We start from the raw sequence: 22,500 nt of genomic DNA, 5'->3' as shown, positions 1-22,500 counted from the left end.
ACCCAGCCAAAATACCTCTCGGTTTATTTTTTTCAAATGTTATTCATTTTTTTCAGGCAATGACATTTGATAAAAATAAAGTACCAGGTCGACAATACATAATAATATAAATGAATATAATGCAAAAGGTAATGCAAAGTATGTAAGCCTGTTGCAATTTTCAGTGCCAACAAATTAAAATGGACTCCAAAAACACAACATCAGAAAAGTTCCACTTTGCCAAAAATTCACTAGCTTGATGCTAATGTACCGTATTTTACGGAATATTCGATGCACCAGTATGTATGTAAGCTGCACCCACTAAATAATAAAATTAACTCTTTTTCAAAAGCTTTTTGAAAACGCTTATTTACAGTAAGTCATTAATTTGACTTAGTATTTGTTTTGTCTACTACTACTAAGTCAAAATAATGGCATACTTAGTATCTCAGGTAACTAGGACTCTCTTATGTTTTGTTTTTACTTTACGGAAAAAATATCGAGATATATATTGTATATTGCCACTCAGCATGCGGAGTGGAAAACACAATCAAAAATTGTAGGCTTTTTCACGCGACGAAGCCGGCCTACTTCACCACAGTCTGTAGTCTATTGGCCCCCACCCCCCAGGTTGTGGTGTGATGGAGACGTGATGGTGGCGACAGGCCAAATTACACTGTTCCTTACACCCACCCAGCCCCTTCACACATACATACATATATACATACATACTTATATATATATTACACACATACATCCATATACATATATATATTTTTACATACATACATATATACATACATACTTATATATATTACACACATACATACATATATATATTTATAACACCTCCAAATTTGCTCATGAAAATTCCAGCTAAGATGCACGTTACAAGCAAATAAACAGTACTTAGAGTACAAACACTTTGTAGGATGCAACATAACACATTCCGCTTCAAGGACGAAGCTACTTCCTAGTTAAATAACCCAACCTATACAGTACTGCCATTTAATGTCTTGCAAATGTCATCAGAAAACACCTGGGCCCCAAGGTTATTAAAAAAAGTAATGATATTGAATCGATAATCGTTAGTGAATCGAATCGTTACCCCCAAGAATCGAATCAAATTGTGTGGTATCCAAAGATCCACAGCCCGACTAATTAGTATTAGCAATTTTAACTTTTTACTCTAATTTTAACACCTATAGGGCTATATAAAAACAAAACTAATTGCGACAATACCTAAACTTTAAACACTTTTTAGGGCGCAACATAACACATTCCGCTTCAAGGACAAAGCTACTTCCTTGTTGGATAACACAGGCTATACAGTACTGCCGTCTAATGTCTTGCAAATGTCATCAGAAAACAACTGGGCCCCGATTTGTTTTAAAAGTATTGATTTTGAATCGAGAATGGTTTTGAATAGATATTCAATGGCGAATCGATTTGTTACCCCCGAGAATCGAGTCAAATCGTGTGATACCCAAAGATGCACAGCCCGACTAATTAGCATTAGCAATTTTAACTTTTTACTGTAATAGTAATAATAATTGTGACAATACTTACAGTATAAACACTTTGTAGGGCACAACATAAAACATTCAGCATCAACAACAAAGCTACTTCCTTGTTAGATAACACAGCCTGTACAGCAGGGGTCAGCAACCTTTTTGAAACAAAGAGCTGCTTCTTGGGTACTGATTAATGCAAAGGGCTACCAGTTTGATACACACTTCAATAAATTGCCAGAAATAGCCAATTTGCTCAATTTACCTTTAATACATAAATCTATATATATATTTTTAAAAAGGGTATTTCTGTCAGTCATTCTGTCGTACATTTTTTTTCCTTTTACGGAAGGTTTTTTGTAGAGAATAAATAATGAAAAAAAACACTTAATTGAACGGTTTAAAAGAGGAGAAAACAGGGGAAAAAAATGAAAATTAAATTTTGAAACATAGTTTATCTCCAAATTCGACTTTTTAAAATTCAAAATTCAACCGAAAAAAAGAAGAGAAAAACTAGCTAATTTGAATCTTTTTGAAAAAATTAAAAAAAGATTTTATGGAACATCCTTAGTCATTTTTCCTGATTAAGATTAATTTTAGAATGTTGATGACATGTTTTAAATAGGTTAAAACCCAATCTGCACTTTGTTAGAATATATAACAAATTGGACCAAGCTATATTTCTAACAAAGACAAATCATTATTGCTTCTAGATTTTCCAGAACAACATTTTTAAAAGAAATTCAAAAGACTTTGAAATAAGATTTAAATTTGATTCTAAAGATTTTCTAGAGTTGCCAGAATATTTATTTTTAATTTTTATCATAAATTTGAAGAAATATTTCACAAATATTCTTCGTCGAAAAAACAGAAGCTAAAACGAAGAATTAAATCAAAATGTTTTTATTATTCTTTACAATAAAAAAATTAATTTATGTTAACATTGATTCAAATTTTCAGGAAAGAAAAGGAAGGAATTTAAAAGGTAAAAAAGTATGTGTTTAAAAATACTAAAATCATTTTTAAAGTTGTATTTTTTCACTAAAATTGTCTTTCTGAAAGTTATAAGAAGCATTTAAGTCTCACCTTAAAACTCATTTGTATACTCTAGCCTTTAAATAGACTCCCTTTTTAGACCAGTTGATCTGCCGTTTCTTTTCTTTTTCTTCTATGTCCCACTCTCCCTTGTGGAGGTGGTCCGGTCCGATCCGGTGGCCATGTACTGCTTGCCTGTGTATCGGCTGGGGACATCTCTGCGCTGCTGATCCGCCTCCGCTTGGGATGGTTTCCTGCTGGCTCCGCTGTGAACGGGACTCTCGCTGCTGTGTTGGATCCGCTTTGGACTGGACTCTCGCGACTGTGTTGGATCCATTATGGATTGAACTTTCACAGTATCATTTTAGACCCGCTCGACATCCATTGCTTTCCTCCTCTCCAAGGTTCTCATAGTCATCATTGTCACCGACGTCCCACTGGGTGAGAGTTTTTCCTTGCCCTTATGTGGGCCTACCGAGGATGTCGTAGTGGTTTGTGCAGCCCTTTGAGACACTAGTGATTTAGGGCTATATAAGTAAACATTGATTGATTGATTGAAAGTAAAAAAAATAAATACATTTATTTAAACAAGTGAAGACCAAGTCTTTAAAATATTTTCTTGGATTTTCAAATTCTATTTGAGTTTTGTCTCTCTTAGAATTAAAAATGAAACCAGCTTTCTAGTAAAAAAAAAAAAAATAGAGGCAGCTCACTGGTAAGTGCTGCTATTTGAGCTATTTTTAGAACAGGCCAGCGGGCGACTCATCTGGTCCTTACGGGCCCCGCGTTGGTGACCCCTGCTCTACAGGACTGCCGTCTAATGTCTTGCAAACTCATTTTTAAATGTTACACTAAAAAAATCAAATGTCATGACCAAATAATCCTTGGTCAACTTCCCTCATGCTGGGACTTGGTGGCCCTGGATGAGCCCGTGCAGCACTAAAAAGGAGCAAAGTTGAAAGTGCACGCTCCACCAGCATGTCAACAACCACATTGTTTACGCTTCTCCGCGGGGACGCCAAGGAGCATCAAACTACTCGCCCGCTGTGGAGGTGTGACCATCCTGCTTCGCTAAACAAGCATCCTGCCACGTTTTTCTTTTGTCCCCCCCCCCCAACCCCCTCCCCCGTGTCACGTGCATCTCAGACAAACTGACATCATGTGCTGGACAACGAGCTCTGCGTGCTTTGTGTTGAGCGCTGGCTGCCAGGATGTAAATGATTGGAGCGCCGCCTTATCGCTCGCACTGCACGGGACTGATAAAGGCGCGCAGGTGTAGTTTGTGTTTCAAGCCCAAGGATTGTGAATGAGTGAAAAGAGGGCTCACTGCGTTCAGCTGATTCTGCAGAGTGAGACCTCATTCTCCCTGTTTGAAGCCGGGGACGAACAATCGGCAGAGTCAACAATTCTGATTGGCCACGTCGCTCAAATGGCGGTGATGATGGGGAAGAAAAACAAAAAAACAAAACGTTACTGCTGGCGGTTATTTATCGAACTACTTAAAACCTCGATGTCGATTGGCCACGTCGCTCAAATGCCGGTGACGATGGAAAAAAAAAAAAAAGACTACGTAACGCCTGTCGGTTATTTATCACACGAATCAAAACCTTGATGTCGATTGGCCACGTCGCTCAAATGCCGGTGACGACATTGAAAAAAACAAAAACGTAACCTCTGCCGGTTATTTATCGGACTAATTAAAACCTCAATGTCGAATTGCCACGTCGCTCAAATGCCGGTGACGATGGAAAAAAAAACCAAAAAACTACGTAACGCCTGTTGGTTATTTATCGCACGAATCAAAACCTTGATGTCGATAGGCCACGTCGCTCAAATGGCGGTGACGATGTGAAAAAAAAAAAAAAAAAAAACATTACCGCTGGCGGTTATTTATCGGACTAATTAAAACCTCGAAGTCGATTGGCCACGTCGGTCAAATGCCGGTGATGATGGGGAAAAAATAACGTTACCGCTGGCGGTTATTTATCGGACTACTTAAAACCTTGATGTCGATTGGCCACGTCGCTCAAATGCCGGTGACGATGGAAAAAAAACAAAAAAAAACCGTTACCGCTGGCGGTTATTTATCGGACTACTTAAAACCTCGATGTCGATTGGCCACGTCGCTCAAATGCCGGTGATGATGGAAAAAAAACAAACCAAAAAACGTTACAGCTGGTGGTTATTTATGGGACTACTTAAAACCTCGATGTCGATTTGCCACGTCGCTCAAATGGTGGTGACGATAGAAAAAAAAAAAAAAAAACGTTACAGCTGGCGGTTATTTATCGGACTAATTAAAACCTCGATGTCGATTGGCCACGTCGCTCAAATGCCGGTGACGATGGAGAAAAAAAACAAAAAAAACGTTACCGCTGGTGGTTATTTATCGGACTACTAAAACCTCGATGTCGATTTGCCATGTCGCTCAAATGCCGGTGACGATGGAAAAAAAAACAACAAAAAAACTACGTAACGCCTGCCGGTTATTTATCGCACGAATCAAAACCTTGATGTCGATTGGCCACGTCGCTCAAATGCCGGTGACGATGGAAAAAAAACAAAATAAAAACGTTACCGCTGCCGGTTATTTATCGGACTACTTAAAACCTCGATGTCGATTGGCCACGTCGCTCAAATGCCGGTGACGATGGAAAAAAAACTAAATAAAAACGTTACCGTTGCCGGTTATTTATCGGACTACTTAAAACCTCGATGTCGATTGGCCACGTCGCTCAAATGCCGGTGACGATGGAAAAAAAACAAAATAAAAACGTTACCGCTGCCGGTTATTTATCGGACTACTTAAAACCTCGATGTCGATTGGCCACGTCGCTCAAATGGCGGTGACGACATAGAAAAAAAAAAAAAACGTAGCCTCTGGCGGTTATTTATTGGACTAATTAAAACATTGATGTCAATTGGCCACGTCGCTCAAATGCCGGTGACGATGCAGAAAGAAAAAAAAAACTACGTAACCTCTGGCGGTTATTTATCGGACTAATTAAAACCTCGATGTCGATTGACCGCGTCGCTCAAATGGCGGTGATGATGGGGAAAAAACCCCCCCAAAAAACGGAACCTCTTACGGTTATTTATCGGACTAATGAAAAACTTGATGCCGATTGGCCACGTCGCTTAAATGCCGGTGATGATGAAAAAAAAAAAAAAAACTCCATAACCTCTGGCGGTTATTTATCAAACTAATAAAAAACATGACGTCGATTGGCCACGTCACTCAAATGCCGGTGACGATGGAGAAAGAAAAAAAAAATCACATAATCTCTACCGGTTACTTATGGGACTACTTAAAACCTCAAAGTTGATTGGCCACGTCGCTCAAATGGCGGTGACGATGGAAAAAAAAAAAAAAATTAACGCCTGCCGGTTATTTATCGGACTAATTAAAACCTCGATGTCGATTGACCGCGTCGCTCAAATGCCGGTGACGACATTGAAAAAAAACAAACACGTAACCTCTGCCGGTTATTTATCGGACTAATTAAAACCTCGAAGTCGATTGGCCACGTCGCTCAAATGCCAGTGATGATGGGGAAAAAAAAAAAAAAAAAAAAAAACGTAACCTCTGCCGGTTATTTATCGGACTAATTAAAACCTCGAAGTCGATTGGCCACGTCGCTCAAATGCCAGTGATGATGGGGAAAAAAAAAAAAAAAAAAAAAAAACTTAACCTCTGCCGGTTATTTATCGGACTAATTAAAACCTCGATGTCAATTGCCCACATCGCTCAAATGCCGGTGACGATGGGAAAAAAAAAACATAAAAAACATTACCACTGCCGGTTATTTATCGGACTACTTAAAACCTCGATGTCGATTGGCCACGTCGCTCAAATGCCGGTGATGATGGGGAAAAAAAAACGTTACCGCTGGCGGTTATTTATTGGACTACTTAAAACCTCGATGTCGATTGGCCACGTCGCTCAAATGCCGGTGACGATGGAGAAAGAAAAAAAAACTACATAACCTCTGCCGGTTATTTATCGGACTACTTAAAACCTCGATGTCGATTGGCCACGTCGCTCAAATGGCGGTGACGACATAGAAAAAAAACAAAAACGTAACCTCTGGCGGTTATTTATTGGACTAATTAAAACATTGATGTCGATTGGCCACGTCGCTCAAATGCCGGTGACAATGCAGAAAGAAAAAAAAAACTACGTAACCTCTGGCGGTTATTTATCGGACTAATTGAAACCTCAATATAGATTGACCGCATCGCTCAAATGCCGATGACGATGGAGAAAAAAAAAAAATTACATAACTTCTACCGGTTATTTATCACACTAATTAAAACCTTTGATGTCGATTGACCACGTCGCTCAAATGGCGGTGACGACATAGAAAAAAACAAAAACGTAACCTCTGGCGGTTATTTATCGGACTAATGAAAAACTTGATGTCGATTGGCCAGGTCGCTCAAATGCCGGTGACGATGGAGAAAGAAAAAAAAAACTACGCAACCTCTGGCGCTTATTTATCGGACTAATTAAAACCTCAATATCGATTGACCGCATCGCTCAAATGCCGGTGACGATGGACAAAAAAAAAATACATAACCTCTACCGGTTATTTATTACACTAATTAAAACCTTTGATGTTGATTGGCCACGTCGCTCAAATGCCGGTGACGATGGAGGAAGAAAAAAAAAACACATAACCTCTGGCGGTAATTTATCGGACTAATTAAAACCTCGATATCGATTGAACGCGTCGCTCAAATGCCGGTGATGATGGAAAAAAAAAGGCGGTTCTGCATTAAAAAGCGACAGTGTGTAAAGGATATCACCACATGAGCTCAGGAACACTTCAGAAAACCTACTGTCAGTAACTACAGTTGGTCGCTACATCTGTAAGTGCAAGTTAAAACTCTACTATGCAAAGCCACAGCCATTTATCAACAACACCCAGAAATGCCGCCGGCTTCGTTGGGCCAGAGCTGATCTAAGATGGACTGATGCAAAGTGGAAAGAGGAATAGAACCATCCGGATGGTCTTATCCTTGCAGTATATTCAATAGAATATAAATTGAAAAGGGTTAGCAAATCATTGTATTGTATTTGTTTACTATTTACACAACTTCACTGCTTTTGGGTATGGTACAACGCCAGCGGCTTACCTTCTTTTTCTCTCGTTTTTGAACGCCGGGTGTGCTCTTCTTTCTCCGTTTTTTCGCAGGTTCTGATTCAGTCTTTCCCCCCTAGGGGATGAAAGATGACCTTGAGTCTTTTAAATGTGCTCCACCAAAACCCAAATGAAATTGACTGCAGTAATCGGTAGCCAACAACAGCTTGACGATGCAGGCCCCGCCCACATTTTGGAGCTAAAAATGGGGGATTTGTCTCTTCAAAATTGCGATTCGATTTGCAGTTTTTCTATTTTATACCAAAAAAAAAAAAGCGTAAATCTGCAAAAATAACGGGTGAAGGAGACACGTTACTTCTAGACAGTCGGTCAACAGTCTTGTTCTCATTTTCATCGAGGGCCACGTCGCAGTAAGGGCCGCTTTGTTAAAGTTAGTTTACATTATGCATGTGGCTAATAACCTGTGATTAATCACGATTAATCGAAATGCATATGCATTTGATTATTAGATTATTTTTTTTGATCTACTGGACTGCCAAAGGAAAGACCCGAAAGCCACGAGGAGAGGAGGAAAACCCGACACCGCTCCAAGCACCGTTTTGTTTGAACTGTTTATGACCCAGTGCAGCAGCAGTTTATGACCTCCTCCCCTTACAAGCAGCTACCCAAATAAATGAAGAGGCGTGCAGGGCTTGTTCCTCAGAGCGGCGGGGTGCAGGTCCACACGCGCTCTCCTCATGAGCTAAATTCAATCCTGTCTATGCTTAAATCCTTGCTTCTTCTCTTGTTTAATAAATAGTTTGGTGTTTGAACCCGACAGCACAAATAATAGATAAAAAAGGGAAATTGTACTAAATAAATGAAAGACTCAGTACTGTATCATAGGAAACTAAATAAAGCAATTAAAAAACTATAATTCTAAATTATTATTTTTTTAAATTATAATAAATACATTTTTTTAAATGTAATAAAAAAATGTGTTCAAGCTCACTGAACCTTGTGGATATTATGAAAAGCATCCAGACACCATACAAAAATTTTAAAACTCCACCCATTTAAATCCATCAGAGTGCATGATGGGAAAATGTAAACAACTCTTTACACTTATCCACGTTTAGCTGCTTGATACTTCAGTGATCAAAAACCTTTAAAGAGGTTCTCACGGAAGCTAAAAATTACCGTTCCGAAACGTGCACACGAGAAAACATTTCTAAAATCCCTACGGACGCATTGACTGGTTCCAGCTGCATTAACACTCCGTTGGTGAAAATGTTGGGACTGGGATCAACGGAGAAGCCCCGCCCATGAAGTCAACAAACACACCCTGCTGGCATGAAGGGGCTTGTTTACTTTACTTTAAAACCAACACGCTTTTGCAAACTTGAAAATCCTGCCTTTCAGCCTTTCTAGAAGCAGCTCCACAAGCTGGAGGTGGGCATCAACATATAATACATAACATGGTATCAATAAGTGTCGCGGCAGACACGTAATCAATAACAATAAAAACAGTTATTCGATTAATAGTTGCGTTGTTTTGGTTTCTTGCTCATGGGAAGAAAGCAAAGCAAGGTTGGTTGCACGGACACAAGGTGAAGGAAGTGATCAGCCAATCAGGTGACAGGATCGATTATCACGTTCGGTTGTCTCACTGTGGATTCTTTGCATGGAGTGAGAAGAGAAAGTGAAAATGAAGAAAGTGTGGATCAAAGAGGAAAAGTATCTTGGAAAGTTTGGCACCATCTTGGATTTTTTTACAGTTTTTTTTTTTTTTTTTTTTAAGGGACCGTGGACTATGTTTACACTGCAAGAAAAATGTGATCTTTATCAGACTATTATAAACACGCATAGATCCTGATGTAGCTCCAATAAGGCTTCAATGTGGCTCCAATTTGGCTCCAAAGAGGCCCCAATGTGGCTCCAAAGAGGCCCCAATGTGGCTCCAATGAGGCTCCAAAGAGGCCCCAATGTGGCTCCAATGAGGCTCCAAAGAGGCCCCAATGTGGCTCCAAAGAGGCCCCAATGTGGCTCCAATGAGGCTCCAAAGATGCCCCAATGTGGCTCCAATGAGGCTCCAAAGAGGCTCCAATGAGGCTCCAAAGAGGCCCCAATGTGGCTCCAAAGAGGCCCCAATGTGGCTCCAATGAGGCTCCAAAGACGCCCCAATGTGGCTCCAATGAGGCTCCAAAGAGGCCCCAATGTGGCTCCAAAGAGGCCCCAATGTGGCTCCAATGAGGCTCCAAAGAGGCCCCAATGTGGCTCCAGAGAGGCCCCAATGTGGCTCCAAAGAGGCTCCAAAGAGGCCCCAATGTGGCTCCAATGAGGCTCCAAAGAGGCCCCAATGTGGCCCAAATGTAGTTCCAATTAGGCCCCAATGTGGCTCTAATGAGGGCCCCAGTGTGGCTCCAATGTGGCCCCAATGAGGCCCAAATGTGGCCCCAATGTGGCCTAAATGTAGCTCCAACGTGGCCCCAATGTGGCCCAAATGTAGCACAAATGAGGCCCCAATGTGGCACCGAAGTGGTCCCAATGTAGCCCCAATGTGGCCGCAATGGGGCCCCAATGTGTCTCTAATGAGGGCCCCGATGTGGCCCAAATGTAGCTCCAATGAAGCCCAAATTTGTCTCTAATGAGGCCCCAATGTGACCCCAATGCAGCTCCAACGAGACCCCAATGTGGCCTAAATGTAGCTCCAATGAGGCCCCAATGCGGCTCTAATTAGGCCCTAATGTGGTCCCAACGTGGCCACAATGTGGCCAAAATGAGGCCCCAATGTGGCCCAAATGTAGCTCCAATGTGGCTCCAATGAAGATCAAATGTGGCTCAAATGTGGCCAAAATGTGGCTCCAATGAGGCCCAAATGTGGCCAAAATGTAGCTCCAATGAGGCCCCAATGAGGCACAATGTGACTTCTATGTGGCCCCAATGAGGCCAATGTGACTTCAATGTGGCCCCAATGAGGCTCCAATGTGGACTCTTTGCAGCCACAGTCTGGCTGCAAAGAGGCCCGAATGAGGTCAAAATGAGGCCCCAATGTGGCCCAAATGTAGCCCCTATTAGGCCCCAATGTGGCTCCATGTGGCTCTAATGAGGCCCCAGTGTAGTTCCAATGAGGCCCAATGTGGCCAAAATGAGGCGCCAATGTGGCCTAAATGTAGCTCCAGTGAGGCCCCAATGTGGCCCAAATGTAGCTCCAATTAGGCCCCAAAGTGGCTCCAATGAGGCCCCAAAGTGGCTCCAATGAGGCCCCAAAGTGGCCCCAATGAGGCCCCAAGGTGGCCCCAATGAGGCCCCAAGGTGGCCCCAATGTGACTTCAATGTGGCCCCAATGTGACTTCAATGTGGCCCCAATATGGCCCCAATATGGCTTCAATGAGGTCCCAAAGCGGCTCCAATGTGGCCCAAATGTGGCCCCAAAGTGGCTCCAATGTGGCCCAAATGAGGCCCCAATGAGGCCCAAATATAGCTCTAATGAGGCCCCAAAGTGGCCCTAATGTGGCCCAAATGTAGCTCCAATTAGGCCCCAATGAGTCCCCAGTGTGGCTCCAATGTGGCCTCAATGTGGCTCCAATGAGGCCCCAATGTGACTCCAATGAGGCCCCAATGTGACTCCAATGAGGCCCCAATGAGACTCCAATGAGGCCCCAATGAGACTCCAATGAGGCCCCAATGTGACTCCAATGAGGCCCCAATGTGACTCCAATGAGGCCCCAATGTGACTTCAATGTGACCCCAATGTGACTTCAATGTGGCCCCAATGTGACTTCAATGTGGCCCCAATGTGACTTCAATGTGGCCCCAATGTGACTTCAATGTGGCCCCAATGTGACTTCACTGTGGCCCCAAAATGGCTCCAATGAGGCCCCAATATGGCTTCAATGAGGTCCCAAAGTGGCTCCAATGTGGCCCCAAATGTGGCCCAAATGTGGCCCCAATGAGGCCCAATTATAGTTCTAATGAGGCCCCAATGTGGCCCCAATGTGGCCCAAATGTAGCTCTAATGAGGCCCCAAAGTGGCCCAAATGTAGCTCCAATTAGGCCCCAATGAGTCCCCAGTGTGACTCCAATGTGGCTCCAATGAGGCCCCAATGTGGCTCCAATGAGGCCCCAATGTGACTTCAATGTGGCCCCAATGTGACTTCAATGTGGCCCCAATATGGCTTCAATGAGGTCCCAAAGTGGATCCAATGTGGCCCCAATGTGGCCCCAATGTGGCCCCAATGTGGCCCAAATGTGGCCCAAATGTGGCTCCAATTCGGCCCAAATGAGGCCCAAATGAGGCCCCAATGAGGCCCAAATATAGATCTAATGAGGCCCCAAAATGGCCCCAATGTGGATCCAATGAGGCCCCAAAGTGGCTCCAATGAGGCCCCAATGTGGCTCCAATGAGGCCCCAATGTGACTTCAATGTGGCCCCAATGTGGCCCCAATGTGACTTCAATGTGGCCCCAATGTGGCTTCAATGAGGCCCCAATATGGCTTCAATGAGGTCCCAAAGTGGCTCCAATGTGGCCCCAATGTGGCCCCAATGTGGACCAATGTGGCCCAAATGTGGCTCCAATTTGGCCCAAATGTGGCTCCAATTTGGCCCAAATGAGGCCCCAATGAGGCCCAAATATAGCTCTAATGAGGCCCCTAAATGGCCCCAATGTGGATCCAATGAGGCCCCAAAGTGGCTCCAATGAGGCCCCAATGTGGCTCCAATGAGGCCCCAATGTGGCTCCAATGTGGTTCTGTGTCACTTAAGGGCAAGAAAACCAGATTGTGTGTGCTTTGTGTGGTCTGACAAATGCTGCTGGACCACCAAAGCCGCCTTAGCCCCGCTCACCCTTTAGAGCACTGCTCGTAAAAGAGTTGTTTACATTTCCACACTTTGCACTACTTCCTGAAGCATGTCTGGCATATTCCTTTGACTTTGAGAGCATGTTGTTGATTGTTCTTTGTGCTTTTACACTTTTCTTGACATTGTTTGCCATGTTGTCATTTCCTTTCTGCCTTCATAGCTGAGGGCTGATGTAATCTTTTATAATAAAAATGTTTACATTTCATATAATTTCTTCCTGGTCATAAAAAAATATATATATCATTTTTTATCGACATGGGCCGATACAAAAAAAAAACATACATCACGACGCAGTTTTCAGGGACTAAGCATTTTCTAAAGCCATGGTTACCATATGGACGTTATGAATGGACTTCATGTTAGCTGGTCCACGCGGGTTAAGTCTGGAAGCGGCGTGCAACCCGGCCCGCCAGAGTCCGGGGGCGGGGGTCTGACGTCAGGTCGGTTCTCGGAAGACTTTCCTTCTTTAAATCTTGACTCAGCTCGACGTGGGTCAAAGGTCAGGGTTCAGGCCCGGATTTAGCACAACTGAGTAGCCGCGTCCTCTCTTCCTGCCCTCACATATTTTGGGTCAGAACCGAATGCTGGTCTCAACCTGTCAAGTTGCACAATCTGTACCAAAGTAGGGAGAATATCCAGTAGGGGTTCTACGGTATACCGGTACTATTATAGTATTGCGGTACTAATTAATCAAAAACGGTACTATAATTATTTATTATTTTGACAGGCATGACGGTGTGTTATTTTTCTGAAATTTTATATATGGAAAAAAAAATATTTTTTCTAAAGTTTAGTGGGTGCATCTTAAGTATGGAAAAATATTTATTTTTCTAAAAATATGGAAAAAATATTTATTTTTCTAAAATTTGGTGAGGAAAAAAAAGTTTATTTTTCAAAAATTTCAGTGGATGCAGCTTATGTATGGAAAAACTTTTTTATTTTAGTTTTTAATAACATTTTGTGTGTGTGGCCTAAATACGGAAAAAGGATGAATTTTTCCAAAGTTTAGTGTGTCTTAAGTATGGAAAAATATTTATTTTTCTAAAAATATGAAAAATATTTGCTTTTCAAAAATTTTAGTGGGTGCGGTTAATCTATGGAGAAAAAAATTATTTTTCCCGAAATCTGGTGAGGGAAAAAAAAAATGTATTTTTCTAAAATTTTTGTGGATGTGACTTATATATGGAAACACTTTTTTATTTTATTTTTAATAACATTTTGTGTGTGTGGCCTAAATATGGAAAAAATATAAATTTTTCCAAAGTTTAGTGGGTGCATCTTAAGTATGGCAAAATATTTATTTTTCTAAAAATATGGAAAAAAATATGAATTTTTCTGAAATTTTAGTGGGTGCGGCTTATTTATGGAAAAAAATATTTATTTTTCTGAAATTTGGTGAGGAAAAAAATATTTATTTTTTCAAAATAATGTGGGTGCGGATTATATGGAAAAACCTTTTTTTTTTTTTTAACATTTTGTGAGTGGCCTAAATATGGAAAAAAGTTTAATTTTTCCAAAGTTTAGTGGGTGTGTCTTACGTATGGAAAAATATTTATTTTTCTAAAACTATGGAAAAAAATATTAATTTTTCTGAAATTTGGTGAGAAAAAAAATATTTATTTTTTCAAAATTTTAGTGGGTGCGGCTTATATATGAAAAAAAATTTTCATATATAAAATTTAATGTGTGTGGCCTGAATATGGAAAAAATATTATTTTTCTAAAGTTTAGTGGGTGCGTCTTAAGTATGGAAAAATATTTATTTTTCTGAAATTTGGTGAAGAAAAAAATATTTATTTTTCAAAAAATTTAGTGGATGCGGCGGCTTATATATGGAAAACTTTTTTTTATTTTTTTAATAACATTTGGTGTGTGTGGCCAAAATATGGAAAAAATATAAATTTTTCCAAATTTTAGTGGGTGCGTCTTAAGTATGGAAAAATATTTATTTTTCTGAAATTTGGTGAGGAAAAAAAAATGTATTTTTCTAAAAATTTAGTGGATGCGGCTTATATATGGAAAAACTTTGTTGTTTTTTTTAATAACATTTTGTGTGTGTGGCCTAAATATGGAAAAAATATTATTTTTTTCAAATTTTTGTGTGTGTCTTAAGTATGGAAAAATATTTATTTTTCTGAAATTTGGTGAGTAAAAAAAATATTTATTTTTCTAAAAAATTTAGTGGATGCGGCTTATACATGGAAAAACTTTATCTGATTTTTTAATAACATTTTGTGAGTGTGGCCTGAATATGGAAAAATATTATTTTTCCAAATTTTAGTGGGTGCATGTATGGAAAAATATTTATTTTTCTAAAAATATGAAAAATAATATTTTTTCAAAAATGTTATTGGGTGCAGCTAATATATGGAAAAAATGTTTTCCCTGAAATCTGGTGAGGAAAAAAAATATTTATTTTTCTAACATTTTTGTGGATGTGACTTAATATATGGAAAAGCTTCATTATTTTTTTTTTTTAATAACATTTTGTGTGGCCTACATATGGAAAAAAGATTAATTTTTCCAAAGTTTAGTGGGTGTGTCTTAAGTATGGAAAAATATTTATTTTTCTAAAACTATGGAAAAAAAAAAAAAAATTCTGAAATTTGGTGAGAAAAAAAAAGATTTATTTAAAAAAAATGTTGTGTTTGTGGCCTATATATGGAAAAAAGATAAATTTTTCCAAAGTTTATTGGGTGCGTCTTAAGTAAAAATATTTATTTTTCTAAAAATATAGAAAAAATATAAATTTTTCTGAAATTTTAGTGGGTGCGGCTTACATATGGAAAAACTATTTATTTATTTTATAAAATTTAATGTGTGTGGCCTATATATGGAAAAAATATTATTTTTCTAAAGTTTAGTGGGTGTGTCTAAGTATGGAATAATATAAAATTTTCTAAAAATATGGAAAAAAAAATATTTTTTTCTGAAATTTTACTGGGTGTGGCTTATATATGGAAAAAAATATTTATTTTTCTGAAATTTGGTGAGGAAAACAATATTTATTTTTCAAAAATTTTAGTGGGTGCGGCTTATATATGGAAAATCTATTTATATTTTTTAATTTTGTGTGTGGCCAATACATGGAAAAAAGATAAACTTTTCAAAAATTTAGTGGGTGCATCTTAAGTATGGAAAAATATATTTTTTTCTAAAAATATGGGAAAAAAATATTTTTTTTTATTTTTGTGGGTGCGGCTTATATATTGAAAAACTTTTTTATTTATTTTTTTTTACAAAATTTAGTGCGTGTGGCCTATAAATGGAAAAAAACATTTTTTCCAAAGATTTAGTGGGTGCGTCTTAAGTATGGAAAAAAATTTATTTTTCTAAAAACATGGAAAAAAATATTTATTTTTCTGAAATTTTAGTGGGTGTGGCTTATATATGGAAAAAATATTTTTCTAAAGTTTAGTGGGTGTGTCTAAGTATGGAATAATATTACATTTTCAAAAAATATGGAAAAAAATACTTATTTTTCAGAAATTTTAGTGGGTGCGGCCTATATATGGAAAACCTTTTTTTTTTTTTTTTTTTTTTTTAAATTTTGTGTGTGGCCAATACATGGAAAAAAGATAAACTTTTCAAAAATTTAGTGGGTGCATCTTAAGTATGGAAAAATATTTTTTTTTTCTAAAAATATGGGAAAAAAATATATTTTTTTATTTTTGTGGGTGCGGCTTATATATTGAAAAACTTTTTTATTTATTTTTTTTTACAAAATTTAGTGTGTGTGGCCTATAAATGGAAAAAAACATTATTTTTTCCAAAGATTTGGTGGGTGCGTCTTAAGTATGGAAAAATTCTTATTTTTCTAAAAACATGGAAAAAAATATTTATTTTTCTGAAATTTTAGTGGGTGTGGCTTATATATGGAAGAAAAAAAATTTCTAAAGTTTAGTGGGTGTGTCTAAGTATGGAATAATATTCAATTTTCTAAAAATATGGAAAGAACTATTTATTTTTCTGAAATTTTACTGGGTGTGGCTTATATATGGAAAAAAATATTTATTTTTCTGAAATTTGGTGAGGAAAACAATTTTTATTTTTCAAAAATTTTAGTGGGTGCGGCTTATATATGGAAAACCTATTTATTTTGGGGGGGAATTTTTGTGTGTGGCCAATACATGGAAAAAAGATCAACTTTTCTCAAATTTAGTGGGTGCATCTTAAGTATGGAAAAATATTTATTTTTCAAAAAACATGGAAAAAAAATATTTTATTTTAGTGGGCTTTTGTATAGAAAAACTTTTTTTTTTTTAATAAAATTATAGTGTGTATGGCCTGTATATGGAAAAAAACATGAATTTTTCCAAAGATTTAGTGGGTGCGTCTTAAGTATGGAAAAATATTTATTTCTTTAAAAACATGGAAAACAATATTTATTTTTCTGAAATTTTAGTGGGTGCAGCTTATATATGGAAAAACTATTTATTTTTCCCCCATTAATGTCTATCTGTGTTGGCCCTGTGATGAGGTGGCGACTTGTCCAGGGTGTACCCCGCCTTCTGCCCGATTGTAGCTGAGATAGGCGCCAGCGCCCCCCGCGACCCCAAAAAAAGGGAACAAGCGGTAGAAAATGGATGGATGGATAATTCCCATTGACGGTGTCCAACTTCAAATACTGAAAAAATGGTCAATATTTCCAAACTTCCCGAGCTTAACTTCCCGTGATAAATTTAAGTAAAGTTTCCAGAAATTTGCCGTAAACTTTCCACGCCTTTGCAACCCTAAACACTAGTTGGCAATAAGTTGATATTTCCTAAAGTTTAGTGGGTGTGTCTAAGTATGGAATAACATTCAATTTTCTAAAAATATGGAAAAAAATATTTATTTTTCTGAAATTTTACTGGGTGTGACTTATATATGGAAAAAAATATTTATTTTTCTGAAATTTGGTGAGGAAAACAATATTTATTTAGCAAAAATTTTAGTGGGTGCGGCTTGTATATGGAGAACCTATTTATATTTTTTAATTATGTGTGTGGCCAATACATGGAAAAAAGATAAACTTTTCAAAAATTTAGTGGGTGCATCTTAAGTATGGAAAAATATTTTTTTTTCTAAAAATATGGGGGAAAAAATTTTTTTTTTTATTTTTGTGGGTGCGGCTTGTATATTGAAAAACTTTTCTATTTATTTTTTTTACAAAATTTAGTGTGTGTGGCCTATAAATGGAAAAAAAACATTATTTTTTCCAAAGATTTAGTGGGTGCGTCTTAAGTATGGAAAAATGTTTATTTTTCTAAAAACATGGAAAAAAATATTTATTTTTCTGAAACTTTAGTGGATGTGGCTTATATATGGAAAAAATATTTTTCTAAAGTTTAGTGGGTGTGTCTAAGTATGGAATATATTAAATTTTCTAAAAATATGGAAAAAATATTTATTTTTCCGAAATTTTACTGGGTTTGGCTTGTATATGGAAAAAAATATTTTTTTTTCTGAAATTTGGTGAGGAAAACAATATTTATTTTTCAAAAATGTTAGTGGGTGCGGCTTATATATGGAAAACCTATTTATTTTGGGAGGGAAATTTTGTGTGTGGCCAATACATGGGAAAAAGATCAACTTTTCTAAAATTTAGTGGGTGCATCTTAAGTATGGAAAAATATGTATTTTTCTAAAAATATGGAAAAAAAATATTTTATTTTAGTGGGCTTTTGTATAGAAAAACTTTTTTTTTTTAAATAAAATTATAGTGTGTATGGCCTGTATATGGAAAAAAACATGAATTTTTCCAAAGATTTAGTGGGTGCGTCTTAAGTATGGAAAAATATTTATTTTTCTAAAAACATGGAAAAAAATATTTATTTTTCTGAAATTTTAGTGGGTGCGGCTTATATATGGAAAACCTATTTATATTTTTTAATTTTGTGTGTGGCCAATACATGGAAAAAAGATAAACTTTTCAAAAATTTAGTGGGTGCATCTTAAGTATGGAAAAATATTTTTTTTTCTAAAAATATGGGGAAAAAATATTTTTTTTTATTTTTGTGGGTGCGGCTTATATATTGAAAAACTTTTTTATTTATTTTTTTTTTACAAAATTTAGTGTGTGTGGCCTATAAATGGAAAAAAACATTATTTTTTCCAAAGATTTAGTGGGTGCGTCTTAAGTATGGAAAAATGTTTATTTTTCTAAAAACATGGAAAAAAATATTTTTCTGAAATTTTAGTGGGTGTGGCTTATATATGGAAAAAATATTTTTCTAAAGTTTAGTGGGTGTGTCTAAGTATGGAATAATATTCAATTTTCTAAAAATATGGGAAAAAATATTTATTTTTCTGAAATTTTACTGGGTGTGGCTTATATATGGAAAAAAATATTTATTTTTCTGAAATTTGGTGAGGAAAACAATATTTATTTTTCAAAAATTTTAGTGGGTGCGGCTTATATATGGAAAACCTATTTATTTTGGGGGGGAATTTTTGTGTGTGGCCAATACATGGAAAAAAGACCAACTTTTCTAAAATTTAGTGGGTGCATCTTAAGTATGGAAAAATATTAATTTTTCTAAAAATATGGAAAAAAAATATTTTATTTTAGTGGGCTTTTGTATAGAAAAACTTTTTTTTTAAAAATAAAATTATAGTGTGTATGGCCTGTATATGGAAAAAAACATGAATTTTTCCAAAGATTTAGTGGGTGCGTCTTAAGTATGGAAAAATATTTATTTTTCTAAAAACATGGAAAAAAATATTTATTTTTCTGAAATTTTAGTGGGTGCGGCTTATATATGGAAAAACTATTTATTTTTCCCCCATTAATTCCCATTGACGGTGTCCAACTTCAAATACTGAAAAAATGGTCAATATTTCCAAACTTCCCGAGCTTAACTTCCCGTGATAAATTTAAGTAAAGTTTCCAGAAATTTGCCGTAAACTTTCCACCCCTTTGCAACCCTAAACACTAGTTGTCAATAAGTTGATATTTCCATTGCACGTCTGGACCCGAAACATGACAGACAGATGATGTAATTAAAGATGTCAGCCACACCTACACCCCCCAGGCCACCATTGGATCAAATAATGCTACTTTTTTATTGTTTTGTTCTTGGCATGGAATAACTCAGGAAATCTCCACCCTTGCGAGTGGGCGTGGCCTGTCCGAAGGATCCATAACCCAGAGTTCCTCATTTTCCCACCAGCCATCTGTTTCCTGAAGAAGAAAAAAAGGCCACCTCATCTAAACACGGACTAGATATTTATATGTGCTGTGTACATTCCAGCTGTTGCACCATAAACAAAACAAAAGCTGCCAATCCAGTCAGTCTGTTTGCAGAAATAAAAACACAAGGCCTGAAAAAAGACCTGTGACTAATGTTTTTACTTAGCTAAGTCTTCTGGCTTCTGTCCATCTTGGAACTTGATTGGCCTCTTTATTTATGATGGCCGGCGTGCCCCGACGCGTTTTTGCCAACCCGAGACTTGAAGACGCGCTAATATCTCTTCGTTGCGAAACGCCGGAACGCTAATTGGGAACTTTTACATTCCGAGGTTTTTGGGGCTTGAGCGGGAGTTCAAAGAGGAACAATGCGGCCTTCTCTGCTGGCCTGACAGAACCAGAAATCATCATCATCATCATAATTAAAGATACAAAGTCATTTCCTTTCCCTAAATATCTGAAAGTATCCATATTGTCTTCATGACAGAATAGAGTAGAGTTTTATTGTCATTATTACAGTGAAAAGGCTCAAGGAACAACAAAATAGGAGCAGATCCCCTAAGATGCATACACAATAATATAGTAATATAAATAGTAAAAAAAAGAAGACATATGGATATATCCACGCACATACATATATACATACATATACATACATATTGTCAGAATAATTGTATCCAAGTTATCACACAACTTTGTGTTTCAATGAGTTCCCAGCGAGCAGACAAAAGCGGTCTTTGATCTCACCAATCAATAGGCTTGTAAAACTCCACCACATAGGATGGGAAGCGACATGAAGGTGTCGGTTTCTTTGATCTATTGTAATCCGCGGGAAGATTTTGTCTTGACCCGAGATCTACAAGCAGTACCTGAACCCCATCCAGGCGCCGCTTCTCTGAACTGTTTTGTAACCAAAGGCGACGGCTGTTTACGACCCCCCTTTCTTTTAGAAACAGCTGTTGCCATGTAGATCCATTAGACCCACTATGGACTGGACTCTCACACTATTATGTTGGATCCACTATGAACTGGACTCTCACTATTATGTTAGATCCACTATGGACTGGACTCTCACTATTATGTTAGATCCACTATGGACTGGACTCTCACACTATTATGTTAGATCCACTATGGACTGGACTCTCACACTATTATGTTAGATCCACTATGGACTGGACTCTCACACTATTATGTTAGATCCACTATGGACTGGACTCTCACACTATTATGTTTGATCCAATATGGACTGGACTCTCACACTATTATGTTAGATCCACTATGGACTGGACTCTCACACTATTATGTTAGATCCACTATGGACTGGACTCACACTGTTATTTTAGATCCACTATGGACTGGACTCTCACTATTATGTTAGATCCACTATGGACTGGACTCACACTATTATGTTCGATCCACTATGGACTGGACTCTCACTATTATGTTAGATCCACTACAGACTGGAGTCTCACACTATTATGTTAGATCCACTATGGACTGGACTCACACACTATTATGTTAGATCCACTATGGACTGGACTCTCACTATTATGTTAGATCCACTATGGACTGGACTTTCACACTATTATGTTAGATCCACTATGGACTGGACTCTCACTATTATGTTAGATCCACTATGGACTGGACTCTCTCACTATTATGTTAGATCCACTATGGACTGGACTCTCACTATTATGTTAGATCCACTATGGAGTGTTGATGAGGAGGCAGATACTGCATATAATTGCAAGGCCATTTTCTAGAAGGATGTTTAAAGAGAAACCACATCTTGTGAGAGCACGTCGGTCACACCGGAAGCTAGCTCAGCTGTCCCGGTGATGAAATGGGGAAATGGCCGCCACTTCCACTTGAACAAGCCAGACAACGAGCGGCACCACTGGCGTACACGGCGTCCAACGGCTGCTACAAATTGTGAGTTCAAATATTTTATTAGCACATAAGATACGTTTTAATTGCTGACGCGGGTTAATTGGTTTTTAAATGCACAGGAAAAAAAATGTTTTGTACACTGTTGAGGTGTTTCAATGCTCATAAGTGCGTAAATGTGTTCCTACGTAGTATTTCTCCAGCAATGGTCATGTGGTGACGTCATCGATGCTATTATGTAGCGACGTCATCGATGCCATTATGTGGCGACATCATCGATGCCATTATGTGGCGACGTCATCGATGCCATTATGTGGCGACGTCATCGATGCCGTTATGTGGCGACGTCATCGATGCCGTTATGTGGCGACGTCATCGATGCTGTTATGTGGCGACGTCATCGATGCTGTTATGTGGCGACGTCATCGATGCTGTTATGTGGCGACGTCATCGATGCTGTTATGTGGCGACGTCATCGATGCTGTTATGTGGCGACGTCATCGATGCTGTTATGTGGCGACGTCATCGATGCTGTTATGTGGCGACGTCATCGATGCTGTTATGTGGCGACGTCATCGATGCTGTTATGTGGTGACATCATCGATGCTGTTATCTGGTGACGTCATCGATGCTATTATGTGGTGACGTCATTGATGCTATTATGTGGTGACGTCATTGATGCTATTATGTGGTGACGTCTTTGATGCTAATATGTGATGACGTCATTGATGCTAATATGTGGTGACGTCATTGATGCTGTTTTGTGGTGACGTCATTGATGCTATTGTGGTGACATCATAGATGCTATTATGTGGTGACATCGATGCTATTATGTGGAGACGTCATCGATGCTATTATGTGGCGACGTCATCGATGCTATTATGTGGTGACATCATTGATGCTATTATCTGGTGACATCATCGATGCTGTTATGTGGTGACGTCATTGATGCTATTGTGGTGACATTATCGAT

The 22,500-nt window shown here is 38.1% G+C and overlaps 1 protein-coding gene across 2 annotated transcripts in view; it reads right to left on the bottom strand.

The window, feature by feature from the left end:
• Positions 1-22,500, bottom strand: part of mast4 (microtubule associated serine/threonine kinase family member 4) — a 241,142-nt gene that overhangs the window by 207,614 nt on the left and 11,028 nt on the right. For both annotated transcript variants that reach the window (XM_061907856.1, XM_061907857.1), the window contains exon 2: positions 7,665-7,745. In XM_061907856.1, coding sequence (XP_061763840.1) covers positions 7,665-7,745 — 81 coding nt within the window. The remainder of the gene's footprint in view (positions 1-7,664; positions 7,746-22,500) is intronic.

This window comes from Nerophis ophidion, linkage group LG08 (genome assembly GCF_033978795.1).
Source record: "Nerophis ophidion isolate RoL-2023_Sa linkage group LG08, RoL_Noph_v1.0, whole genome shotgun sequence".
NCBI classification, from domain to species: domain Eukaryota; kingdom Metazoa; phylum Chordata; class Actinopteri; order Syngnathiformes; family Syngnathidae; genus Nerophis; species Nerophis ophidion.
Note: the sequence above shows the minus strand (reverse complement) of the source record. Positions and strands in the feature narration are given on the sequence as shown.